Consider the following 13,498-nt stretch of genomic DNA (forward strand, 5'->3'; position numbering starts at 1 on the left):
AAAGGAGTTGTAAAGGAAAACATTTTTGTTGCCTAAAATTAATGTCTGCAAGGTAGACAGACAGAATAGTGTATAGAAGTAAATACCTATTAAATTCCTTCATCTATATCACCTCCGGCGTTCTAGTTTCTGTTCTCTCATTCACTTCCTGGTTTGCGGCGCTCGTTCGTGTAAGAACTACATTTCCCAATATGAATTGTGGCACGCCCAGTAATTCACACATCCTTGAAGTCTCTAACGCGTAGAGAGCATCCTGCCGCACAGATGTAGTTCCCAGGAGGGGGTGAGCACGTTACTGACCACCGCAGTAAAGCCTCCCTTCACGGTGGTGAGTAACAATCAGACAAGCAGGAAGTGAACAGAACAGAGAAGAAATAGAGCAACTTCTGAGCAAAAACGAACAATGAGGAAGTGAAAAGATGAATGTCTGCAGGTAAAGGATGCTTATTATGAAAAAAAAAATGTTTTTCCTTTACAACCCCTTTAATAAAACATGTAAATTGTTAGTGTAGGACTGCCCAATTTAAATCAAGTACATATCCATTAAAAATGCTAAAAGTATATTTAAATAGTAGCATCATCTGGGCGCATCTGCATTCAGACAGGAATAGGCTGAATTGTTAGCCAACCAGGCTTTACTGCATTGGAAGTGCTGGAAATTCAAAAATTTGCTTACTTCACAAAAGAGCAGAGTAAGCCAACCAGCGTGCTGACTGGAAAAAAAACTGACAGATTGTTGTACCAACACAAGTGATGTTGGTGCGGCGACCCCCCTGCTGTTCTATTGAATTCTGATAGCTGGGATATTCACAGATCAGGACTCAAAGCCATTGGCTGCAACCTGATCGGATGTTGGTTTTCCAGCACGTCCCTTTGACAAATGCTGGTGGTAAGCCTGGCTTCTGTTGGACAGACAGCTGTACACATTGACCGAATATCGACTGATTCCTGTTGAACCAGAGGATTTTCAATTTTCGTCGTAACAAATGCTTTTTAACCGGTAAAAGAGGTAATGTTGAACTCTGGGCACAAAAAGATTCCTTTAGGCTAGGTTCACACTGCTGCGAATTCAAAATCGCGAATTCAAAATCGCGGCAAAATCTCGATTTCGCGGCTGCGATTTTGGCCGCGATTTAAGAGACATATGTGCAGGGTTCAATGTAAATCGCGGCCCGAAATCGCAAAAAGTAGTACAGGAACTACTTTTTGAAATCGGTGCAGCGCCGCAGATGCGGCGTCGCACCAATTAGGACGGTGCCATTGCCGACAATTGCCGGCAAATGCCTCCGATTTGACATGTGAAATCGCATCTCAAATCGTACCAAATCGTACCCAGTGTGAACCTGGGCTCAAAGTGATAGTAAAGTCTTAGGGCCGGATTCAGGTAGGGGCGCGCATTGTTACGGCGGCGCAGCGTATCGTATTTACGCTACGCCGCCGTAAGTCAGAGAGGCAAGTGCTGTATTCACAAAGCACTTGCCTCCTAAGTTACGGCGGCGTAGCGTAAATGAGGCCGACGTAAGCGCGCGTAATTCAAATGAGGATGAGGGGGCGTGTTTTATGTTAATTATTGGTGACCCGACGTGATTGACGTTTTTCCCGAACGGCGCATGCGCCGTCCGTGGAATTTCCCAGTGTGCATTGCTCCAAAGTATGCCGCAAGGACGTCATTGGTTTCGACGTGAACGTAAATTACGTCCAGCCCCATTCACGGACGAGTTACGCAAACAACGTAAAATGTTCAAATTTCGACGCGGGAACGACGGCCATACTTAACATTGGCTACGCCACCTAGGGGGCATGTTTATATTTACGCGGCATATCTCTTACGAAAACGGCGCAAGCGGGCAAGCGTATGTTCGTGAATCGGCGTATCTAGTAATTTACATATTCTATGCCGAAATCAACGGAAGCGCCACCTAGCGGCCAGTGGGAAAATTGCACCCTAAGATACGACGGCGCAGGCTGTCGTATCTTAGCTAGGTTTAAGTGTATTTCAGTTTGAGCATACACTTAAACTTACGACGGGCTTGGATTCCGATTTACGTCGGCGTATCTACTAATACGCCAGCGTAACTCTTTGTGAATCCGGCCCTTAGTTTTTTTTTTAAATAACAAACAGGTCATACTTACCCGCTCTGTGCACAGAGCAGCCTGGATCCTACTCTTCTTGGGTCCTCCGCCCGTGCTCCCAGCCCTTCCCTCCTGCCAAATGCCCCCAAAGCAAGGATCTTGCTCTGGGGGCACCCAAGCAGGCTAGCTCCCAAGTCATGGCTCTGTGTGTCCATTCACACGCAGCTCGCCCCCACCCTTTCCCTCTCCTAAGAATGGCTCACTGACTGTGATTAACAGCAGCAGGAGCCAACGGCTCCCATTGCTGCCTCAACCAATGAGGAGTGAGAGTCTCCAGGGAGTACACATCACTGGATGGAGATGGGGCTCAGGTATTAGGGGGGCTTTTGCACACAGAAGGTTTTTTAAAAACCTTGAGCCTCTAGGACCACCTAAAATAATACAATAAAGATATAAATTGTTGGTCTGAAAATAACTTTTTTATATCTTTGGTATTGAGTTTCCCTAATGTAATAGTTTTTTGGGAGTGTTTGGTGACCTTTCTATATCGAAGTGTCTGTTGTGTATATTGTATTTGTATGTGAAAAAATGTGTTCTACTATCCTGGAAAGATACGTTCACCACCACATTGAATAATTGGCTGGAGTTAATTAATAAAAACTACCCTAATATAAGCTTACTATTGAACTTAGGAGGAAACCAAAGCCCTTGATAAGCTGTGGGGTACTTGGATTGACAATCCACTCACTATGACCCCTCTAGATCCAGGATACTAGGACTTGTCTATATTGTTGTTTATGAGTAATTTGCTTCCTTCCGTTTACATCACCAAACCCATTTCTGGCTGACATGCATTGTTAAGACATGTGGTTTAATAGTTCTCTATGTATTTTTTATTTTTTGTATTGAAAGGTTTTCCTTCTTTTTTGTACAACCTTTATATGAAAATCAATAAAACATATTTTTAAAAAACAAGGATATAAATGGTCTTGGCGTAAACTTAATGCCATTGCAAAACCCATTTTTAACAAATAAAAATAACAGTGAGATAATCGATGTGTGGGCTTTACTCTTTGCAGAGAGCAGAGTTGTGATAGGGACCCAAAAGGTCCACCCTACCTGCGAAAACTAAAGGGTGCAGATACAAGACCTTGTGCCCTCTTTCCACAAGGAGAAAGGGCAGCAGTGCCTGGTCTTTCTTGCAGGATGCTTCTGCACAGAGGAAAAGCTTCCAGCACAGATCTTGATAAAATTTACAAAGGCACCCCAAGATTTGGGGAAGAATACACATGCCTCTTGTATTTATGACAATAATTGCTTATGCCAGAGTTGAGCTTTAACATGTTGTAGTCTGCTGTTTGCCCATGCTTTAGAAAAGTTTGTTTTGGTGATTTTTTGTCTTTAAACTCTCTGCTGACTAATGCCACGTACACACGATCGGACATTTCGACAACAAAACCGTGGATTTTTTTCAGACAGAATGTTGGCTCAAACTTGTCTTGCATACACACGGTCACACAAATGTTGTCGTAAATTCCGATCATCAAGAACGTGGTCACGTACAACACTACGACAAGCCGAGAAAACTTAAGTTCAATGATTCCGAGCATGCATCAAATTGATTCCGAGCATGCAAGGGATTTTTGTGCTTCGGAATTGCATACAGACAATCAGAATTTCCGACAAGAATTTTTGTTATCGGAAAAATTGAGAACCAGCTGTCAAACATTTGTTGTCGGAAAATCCGACAGCAAATTTCCAATGGAGCATACACAGATTTTCCGACAACAAGCTCACATCAAACATTTGTTGTCCGAAATTCCAACCATTTGCACATAGCATAAAAGTATCCTTGAAAAATTAAGACTGTACATTTACCATGGATACGTCTATGGCTTATTATCTAAGCTTGTACAACTCAACAATTAGTGCAGTATCATAGACTTTGCATCCTCAATTAAATAAACAAAATGATTCATCACAGCGGCATATTTAAAGCTAAACTCCAGGTATTATTTGTATTGCATAAATTGCATTGTTTTGCATACCCCAAGGCTCCATCCTTGGGCCCCTCCTATTCTCGCTCTATACCTCTTCCCTGGGCCAGATGATAACCTCCCATGGCTTCCAATACCACCTCTATGCCGACAACACCCAGATTTATCTTTCCCCTCCTCAACTCACCCCCTCGATCTCCTCACGGATCTTAAACTTACTGAATGACATACCACTTTCTCAAACTCAATCTTTCTAAAACTGAGCTTGTTATATTTCCTCCCCCCCTCCATGACTTTACCATTAAGATCAACAGCACAACCAACTCCCTCCACACATGCCAGGGTGCTGGGCTTAATCCTTGACTCTGATCTCTCCCTTTAGCCCCCACATCCAATCACTGGCTAAATCCTGCCGCCTTAACCTCTGCAACATCTCCAGACCCTTCCTGACTAATGACACCACAAAGAACCTTATTCTCTCCTTGATTATTTCCCACCTTGACTACTGCAACGCTCTCCATAATGGCCTGCCCTTAAGCGGGCTATCCCCCTTTCAGTCTATTATGAATTCTGCTCCTAGACTAATACACCTCACTAACTGATCCATGACTGCTGCTCCTCTCTGCCAATCCCTTTACTGGTTTCCCTTACCCCACCCTATAAAATTCAAAATGCTAACCACAACATACAAGGCCATCCACAACATTGCCCCCAGCTACATCGCCAACCTCATCTGCAGATATCGCCTCCTCCGCTCCTCCCAGGACCTCCTGCTCTCTAGCTCCCTTGTTACCTCCTCCCATGCTCGCCTTCAGGACTTCTCCAGAGCCTCTCCCATCCTCTGGAACTCCCTGCCCTGGTATGTCCGATCAGCCTCTAATCTGTCCACCTTTAGGAGATCCCTGAAAACTCATTTATTCAGGGAAACCTATCCCACACCCACCTAACAACTGTCCCTGAGCCACCCCTATCATATCATTCTCCACATCTAATACCTTTTGCACCACCACCCCCTCCCTTTATAATGTAAGCTCTATGATCAGGGACCTCCTGTACCTTCTGAAAGGTCTGGTATGGATTTCTGGGGGGAACCCCACACCATTTTTTTTTATTTGGCGCAGGGTTCCCCTTAATATTCATAACAGACCTGAAGGGCCTGGTAATGGAATTTGGGGGGACCCCCACACATTTTTTTTCAATGATTTTTATCTGTATTACCGGGACCCAACAATTCATTACAGCCACGAGTAGTTTTAAATTACTTTTTTCCCTTTAGAAATGTCATTTTGTGCAGGGACTGTTATAAACATGGAAAACATGCGCTACTTTACAGGCATACTTTAGACACCCCCCAGGTACAAAATTGAAAGGAATATTTCACTTTTATTGTTTCACTCCAAGAATTATTAAAATCACTGCTCCCGAAAAAATGACAGTTTTTAAAACGTATTTTTGCATTGATACATGCCCCCTGAGGCAGGACCCATATCCCCAAACACTTTTTATGACAATAACTTGCATATTAACCTTTAAAATGAGCACTTTTGATTTTTCATGTTCGTGTCCCATAGACTTTAACGGTGTTCGCATGTTCGAACAAACTTTTTGCCTGTTCGCATGTTCTGCTGCAAACCGAACCGAGGGGTGTTCAGCTCATACCTAATTGTGACTATCACTGTGTTGGCATTGACTACTGTGACTTCAACTTTTCCCAGCAGTTTATCATCTATGAGCAATGCAAACTTACACTGTGCCAAGCTGGACCAATGTAAATATGCAATACAAATAATTCCTGGAGTTCAGCTTTAACGCATATGGCACACTCTATATGCCATATACATTACAATTACGTTTGATGTACATAAATCAATCACATGAATTACAGCAACCGCTCAATATGCACCCAGGAAAATTGTAACTTTACTGGTTGCATTAACTTACTGCACCTCATTGCTTTTTTAACAATGTTATTAAAGGCATTGTCCCAAGATGAGTTTAAAATGTACAGCTAAAACTTTTTTTTATTTTTTTGCATAGAGCGGGGAAGGGTTAATATTTCTATCAGGAAGATATCCATCACTTTCTGTCTTGGAGACATAACAGGAACTTAAAGAAAATCTCCCCCGAGTGAGGATTACTGTCATATTACAGAGTTGTCACTGGAACATTTGTCCCCACTGAATGATTAACGCTCACCTTTTGTTCTGGTGACAACTCTTATATTTTGGATATAACCTCACTTTGTTTCTCAATGACAAAAGTCACCAGGAAAAATAAAGGGTTTGCCCAAAAAAACAAAACACACAGAAGATCTAATCCTTCGCTACTCTATCCAAGACTAAAAACAAGGGTTTGGCTTTCCATTAAATTTCATGCTGGCTACACACAAACGAAAACTTAAAGGGGTTGTAAAGGAAGAAGGTTTTTTATCTTAAAGCATTTTAGGCATTAAAGCGAAATTCCACCCAAAAGTGGAACTTCCACTTTAAGCACTCCTCGACCCCCTTACATGCCACATTTGGTGTGTCATTTTTTTTTGGGGGGGGGGTGGGGCTTCAGTAGGAGTGGGACTTCCTGTCCCACTTCCTACTTCCGCCCAGGGACTGCCTCAGCGACTTCTCTTCTCGCCTTAGGCGGCCCCTCCCTTTAGCGATCTCCAGGGACACGTGACAGGTTCGCAGTGCGACAGGCGCATGCGCAGTGAGTACCCGGGCGTGAAGCCAAAAGCTGTCATGGCAGGGTGCCCACACTATGAATGAAGGCGCCGGCCAGAGAGGGGGGGAGAGGAGAGGAGCGGAGCTCCGGGTGGCCACGTCGCTGGACCGTGGAGAAGATAAGTGTCTGTTTATTAAAAGTCAGCAGCTACACTTTTTGTAGCTGCTGACATTTAATAAACACTAAAAGGCTGGAACTCCCCTTTAATATAAAAAGCCTTCTGTGTGCAGCAGCCCCCCCCCCCCCTAACACTTACCTGAGGTCCCTCTCTGTCCACGCATGTTTCAGCCGCCTGAGATTCTCCTTATTGATTGGCTCCCACTGCTGTCAATCATAGTCAGCTAGCAAATCAGGGGAGAGAGGAGGTTCCTTGTCTGAATGTATCTGTGACTCAGCTTGGGTGCCCCCATAGCAAGCTGTTTGCTGTGGGGGCACTAAACACAAGGAAGGGGCCAGGATCACAGAAGAGGGACACGAGGAGAGGAGGATTCGGGCTGCTCTGTGCAAGTCCACTGCAACAGAGCAGGTAGGTATAATATGTTTTTAATTTTTATAGGGGAAAAACAAGACTTTACAATCACTTTAAAAGCAGTAATAAACCCAAAAACGAAATGCTTACCAGTCCCTTCATAATGCATTGAGGTGCATTATTTTTTCTTTTTTTTATGTTTCGTTTGTTTTAACCAAGTAATGCAGCCAGTAACACACTTCCTGTCCTGGGGTGGCTCCACTCTATGGGGGAGCATCATAGACACCTTTGGACAGCAACATGGTCAACCTGTGGGGATGGTAGTAGTAGCTTTTTTGCCAGTTACAGTTTTTTTCCTTTTGGGAAAAATGTTTAAGATAAAATGAATAAAAGCTGACCATTCTAAGCACCCCTGCCAGTGTTAAATAATTTGCCTTAACCTTCTAACTTAACATTTTGGGGGACAGCTTGGTCTGTTAAAGGAAGTTCAAAATAACAGACCCACTGGCCAGATTAAAAAGAGAAAATAAAGGAAATCTTAATCACATCTAATGCCGCGTACACATGATCGGTCAATCCGATGAGAACGGTCTTATGGACCGTTTTCATCAGACCAAACCGATCGGGTGTGGGCCCTATCAGTTATTTATCCATCAGTTAAAAAATGTGAAACTTGTTTTAAAATTAACCGATGGATACCTAACCGATAGAAAAAAAACGATTGTTTGTAGGCACATCCATCGGTTAAAAATCCACGCATGCTCAGAATCAAGTCGACGCATGCTTAGAAGCATTGAACTTCGTTTTTTTTCAGCACGTCGTGTTTTACTTCACCGCGTTCTGACACGATCGTTTTTTTAACTGATGGTGTGTAGGCACGACTGACCATCAGTCAGCTTCATCAGTTAACTGATGGAAAAATCCATCAGACCGTTCTCATCAAATTGACCGATCGTGTGTACAGGGCATTAGAACCGATAAGCTGCAAAATATTACATTTTGCTTTTGGGTTTTTAGTACCACTTCAAGATCAATTTTTTTTTATGTATTTAATAAGGCAGTATAAACAGTAATGGTCATCTGGAAAGAATAGTAGCCCATAATAACAAATCATTTGAAAAAAAGTATGTGGGTACCCGTCCAAATTATTGAGTTTAGGTGTTTCCATCAAAAAATACTGTTAATGCTACAACAAATGAATACACTTTAGACAACTGTGTGCTGTGTTACTTGTGGTAACAGTTTGGGGTAGGACCCCTTTTATGTTTAAAGGAGAAGTACAGCCAAAGCTTATTTTGGCTGTACTTCTCCTGTGGATTACAGGAGTGCAGTTTGTTCTGCAGTCCTGTGTGCCTGTTTTCAGCAGACAGTGAGCTGAAGTTAGAGAGCCGGTCTAGGCTCGGGCAAGATTGCAACAATGGAGTCAGGATTCATCCACATGCATGGACCGGCACCTGGCTCAGCCTCTCAGCGAAACGCTGAGAGGCTGAGCCGGCCGCTCTTGCCCCCTCCACAGCCCAGCGCTCCAGTAAACGCAGGGAGGCAGAGAAGAGAGCTGCTCACTGACAGTCACCAGCTCTCTGCTCACGGAGCTGTAAGAACTGAGCGATCGGCTGTGTTCGATCGCTTGGTTCTCAGTGTTAAAGACACGAGGGAACAGATGCAACATCGGAGAAATGCTGCATCCACCTAGGTTAAAAAAGAACGAAAAAAAAAAAAAGAACCATACATCTCTTTTAAGCATGAATATGACCCTGTTGGCAAAGTTAGAAACACAAAAACATTGAGGCATTCAATGCGGAAGAACTCAAGAGGCCTACATACAGCCTTGACCTCAATCCTAGTAAACCTTATTGTGATGAATTGGAACACTGATTGCATGTCAGCTCTCCTTGTCTGGCATCAGTAACTCAACTCACAAATGCCCTTATTGGCTAAATGGACACATATTCCCACAGACATGCCCCTCACCTGTTTAAAACCTTCCCAGAACAGTGAAGGCTGCTATAGCCACAAAAGGAGGGCAAACTCCATGTTAAAGTCCATGGTTCTGAGAAGGAATGTCCAACAAACTCGTATGTAATGGTCAGATGTCCACAAATCTTTGGCTATATAGAGTATAAGCTGCCCACACACATAAGAGGACTTTCAAATGTGTTGGCACCATCCACCCATGCTTACGCAGGCGCTCACAAGAAGTCTTTAGAATACAATGTACAGGGGAGAGGAGTTGAATAGGAAAGTGAAGCTGGTCAGGGCTCAACAGCAGCAAGCTGGCCAGCTCAGTGGACCCCCTACAGACATAAGACTGGCAAAATCATCTCATGGCTATGGGTTCACTAAGGCCTCGTACACATGATCGGAATTTCCGATGGAAAAAGTCAGATGGACTTTTTCCATCGAAAATTCCGACCGCATGTATGCCCCATCCAAGGCTGGACTGGGACAAAAATTTGGCCCTGGACTTCATCCAGACTGGCCCACTTTGACAGGTCTCTCCCACAGCGGCCAGACAACTCCCTCACCCCCCCCCCCCCGGCGACCCAAGCCCCCTCTCCCCCTTCACTAGCCACTAGCCGTTTTACTTTATTAGAGTAGGACGGCTGGTACTGGTACTCTTATAGGCAGTACCAGTGGGGAAGCTAGACATTATTTCTCCCGGGGCAAAGAATCAGTTTGGTGCCCCCCCTTATGGGACAAGATTAGGCAGAAGTGAGAAACTCCCAGGCCGCTGTCACTGAAGCCGGCCCACTGAGCCATCGGCTAACCGGGAAACTCCCTGTAGTCCCAATGGCCAGTCCATCTCTGGCCCCATCGGAGAAATTCCATCAGAAATTCCGATGAATTCCATCGAAGATTACATAGAGAACATGTTCTCTTTTCCTCCGATGGAATTCCGTTGGGATTCCGATGTGAATTTGGTCAGACAAAGGTCCAATCGTGTGTACAGGGCATAAGCCTTTGTAACCCCAGTACAGAGGCGATTGCTGCTGTGGGTCACTAAAATTTGCACACTATCATTATTTTTCCACTGCTTTAATAAAATAAGCTTGTAAACTAGTGTCAACTACTTTTGGCTTACATTTAAGGCTAAATAGAAAAACATTTGTTAAAACGAAGTACCTGCTGAGGCACCTTCACTTTGTACACTTGACTGTATCATACTTCTGCATGCTCCCTGCATGCTACCAGTATCTTCATCCTGAGTCGACTGACCACTGATTGAAACTGTTTGCAAGTTCCTTCTCTGCCAAATTTCCTCTGTCCCTTCTACTTCATTCTGTAATTCTGTTCCACCTTGATCTCCATCTTTATTTCGGGTGATGTTTACAATTGGAAGAGAACAAGGGTTGCATAGAGAAGCCTGTACTTCTAAACCACCAGAACTCTCAGATTGAAATTCACAGGCCTCACATCCTCTGTCTTTTTGGGAAAACCCAGCGATTTCTGTACTTTCTAAAGATGAAGAGCAGGCATTGTGTGTAAAACTGCTAGAAGTAGCATTACAATGAAAAAATGTACCATTATTATTTTGACTTGCCCCTTCCTCTGCAATTCTACTGCTTTCACAAGAAGTCTGTGTATGTAATGAGCTGCTTGCACCCATTACAGACAATACCTGAGAAGATGTACCCATCATTGAATCAGTAGAATTTGTATCCACATTACTTTCCCTGTTTGGGATCCCCTCCTGTCTCTCAGAAGTTACAGCTGAGGATGCCTGTGTTTCCATAGCAATACATAATGCAGCATCACCCTCCACCTCAACATTAACTGCCACGGTAATGCCATCCTCCTGATCAGCTGTTTCTCCAGCTGGCAGGTCTAAACTAACGGCCTGCGTGTTACTTCCACTCATATCAGAGGTTTGGGAATTCAGTTGTGCATTATCACAGTTGCCAATTTCCACTTGATTTGCTGCTGAACCCAAACAATTATCTTTTGTTTTATTAGTACCACAAAGAAAAACAAGGCCACCTTCGTCCAGTAGAGGGGAATTACATAGCAATTCCTGACGAAATTCGTGATCTTCTTCATCTGAATCAATGTGAAGCATGGCATTAAGTCTTGTGTCAGTGGGAAAACTGCTTCTTAGCTTTGGTGATGCGCCTAATGATCGATCGCAGGGAACAGATGTAGAAGCACCGCATTTTGCACTGTTGCTTTGTTCAAGGGAATCAAGGTAGTCATTGAGTGAATCCTGGCGACTACGGATGGGTGAAATCCTTGAAATAGCACCAGCTGCCTCTTCACAGTCTGTCTCGGCAGAAGTGCCACATCTTAATCCATCTAAAAAGGATTCTGCAAAAACTGGGCCATTGGAACACGTGGAATGCATATCTTGACCAGTCGGCATCTCTTCATCATCAGAAGGTGTACCAAGGTCTCCATTTATGTTACTTGCTGCAAGCATTGTGCCCACTGCCTCTGGAGAAGCATCTGTATGTGAATAAGGATAGATTTAATAAGTAATAATAAAAACAGTATATAAATTATGGTTAAATATATCTTTATATAAAAAAATTACAACAATATACAGTAAAACCTTGGTTTGCGAGCATAATTCGTTCCAGAAACATGCTTGTAATCCTAAGCATTTTTTTTACAGGGTATAAAAGAGAAGAGAGGCACCTCTAAGTGTAGCAATAAGTTGCTAAATGTTGTACCTTCATTAAATGTAACCATATTGGTACACTTAGAGGCACCTCTTCTTTTTTATACTCAGTTGTGACATGATGCTACTCTTATATCAAGACATTGCTTGTATATCAAGGCAAAATGTATTAAAACATTTTGCTTGCCTTGCAAAACGCTCTCAAACCAAGTTACTCTCAAACCAAGGTTTTACTGTATCCAGCTTTTTTTAGTAGTTCACTTGTGATTAAATGCTAAGAGTAGCAATTGATCAATACACAGATGTAACAAATGATGCTCTATGGTGTGAGCTAAACAAGTAGCATGTGTTAAAGTGGTTTTAAACCTCAGACATTAAATATGAACAAAGCATATCCCTCTATAGTGTGTACTTGTCTCAGTTAAGAGCACTAAGTGCCATTTCTGTCTTCTACCATCAGCATGAATCACTTCTGATAATTTTTCTGACACCAAGAAAAAAAAGGTGACAGGGGAGGGACCTCCAGTTAACTGACAGCCTCAGCTCTGTTCCTGTGTGAGCTCTACAGAGTGTAACTTTAGCTCTACGCCCCTCTTTTTTCTAAATTTCAGACAAGCCTAAAAATTCAGTACTTTAAATGGATGCAGAGAAGAGAGGGCTGCAGATAGACAGGTACAATTTACAGTGCACAAAAAATAAGAAAAAGAAAGACTAGTGTGTTTACTGTTGACAATTTATTAAATAGGAATGGTAATAAAAAAATACTCACAAGAGAATTGGTATAAAAGGCTTGTCAACAACGATGACATAGATACCCTCGAACCACACTCCAGAATAGGGGGGACACACACCTCTATCCCCCCTATTCTGGAGTGTGGTTTGAGGGTATCTATCTATCTATCTATTGAGGGGTATCTATCTATCTCGTTGTTGACAAGCCTTTTATACCAATTCTCTTGTGAGTAGTTTTTTATTACCATTCCTATTTAATAAATTGTCAACGGTAACACACTAGGCTGGTGCGCCTTTCTTTTTCTTCTTTTTTGTTCTCTGCTAGGATGCTCCCCGTCCCAGAAGGGCAGCAAGGCCACTGTTACCATTTTTGACATTTGTGGAAAGTTTCCATGCGGAACATTGATTAACTGTTGGACAATCCACCCGTGCGCAGGAGTTTGTTTTTTCTGTTTACAATTTACAGTGCCTTGAAAAAGTATTCATACCCCTTGAAATTTCCCACATACAAGCAAAAAGAATAGAAGAAAATAGAAAGAATATAGCTGTTTTTCCGAATTAGAATTTTAAAATTTTTAGTAGTAAAAAAAAAAAAAAATAATAAAAATGCAATAAAACTATCCCCTATTTTGTAAACGCTATAAATTTTGCGCAAACCAACCGATAAACGCTTATTGCGATTTTTTTTACCAAAAATAGGTAGAAGAATACGTATCGGCCTAAACTGAGGAAAAACATTTTTTTTATATATATTTTTGGGGGATATTTATTGTAGCAAAAAGTAAAAAATATTGCATTTTTTTCAAAATTGTCGCTCTATTTTTGTTTATAGCGCAAAAAATAAAAAACGCAGAGGTGATCAAATACCACCAAAAGAAATCTCTATTTGTGGGGAAA

The 13,498-nt window shown here is 42.6% G+C and overlaps 1 protein-coding gene across 1 annotated transcript in view; it reads right to left on the bottom strand.

Moving 5' to 3' along the window:
* HECW2 (HECT, C2 and WW domain containing E3 ubiquitin protein ligase 2) overlaps positions 1-13,498 on the bottom strand; it is a 336,744-nt gene that overhangs the window by 92,163 nt on the left and 231,083 nt on the right. The window contains exon 10 of the mRNA XM_040358472.1: positions 10,378-11,694. Coding sequence (XP_040214406.1) covers positions 10,378-11,694 — 1,317 coding nt within the window. The remainder of the gene's footprint in view (positions 1-10,377; positions 11,695-13,498) is intronic.

Source organism: Rana temporaria, chromosome 6 (assembly GCF_905171775.1).
Source record: "Rana temporaria chromosome 6, aRanTem1.1, whole genome shotgun sequence".
NCBI lineage: Eukaryota > Metazoa > Chordata > Amphibia > Anura > Ranidae > Rana > Rana temporaria.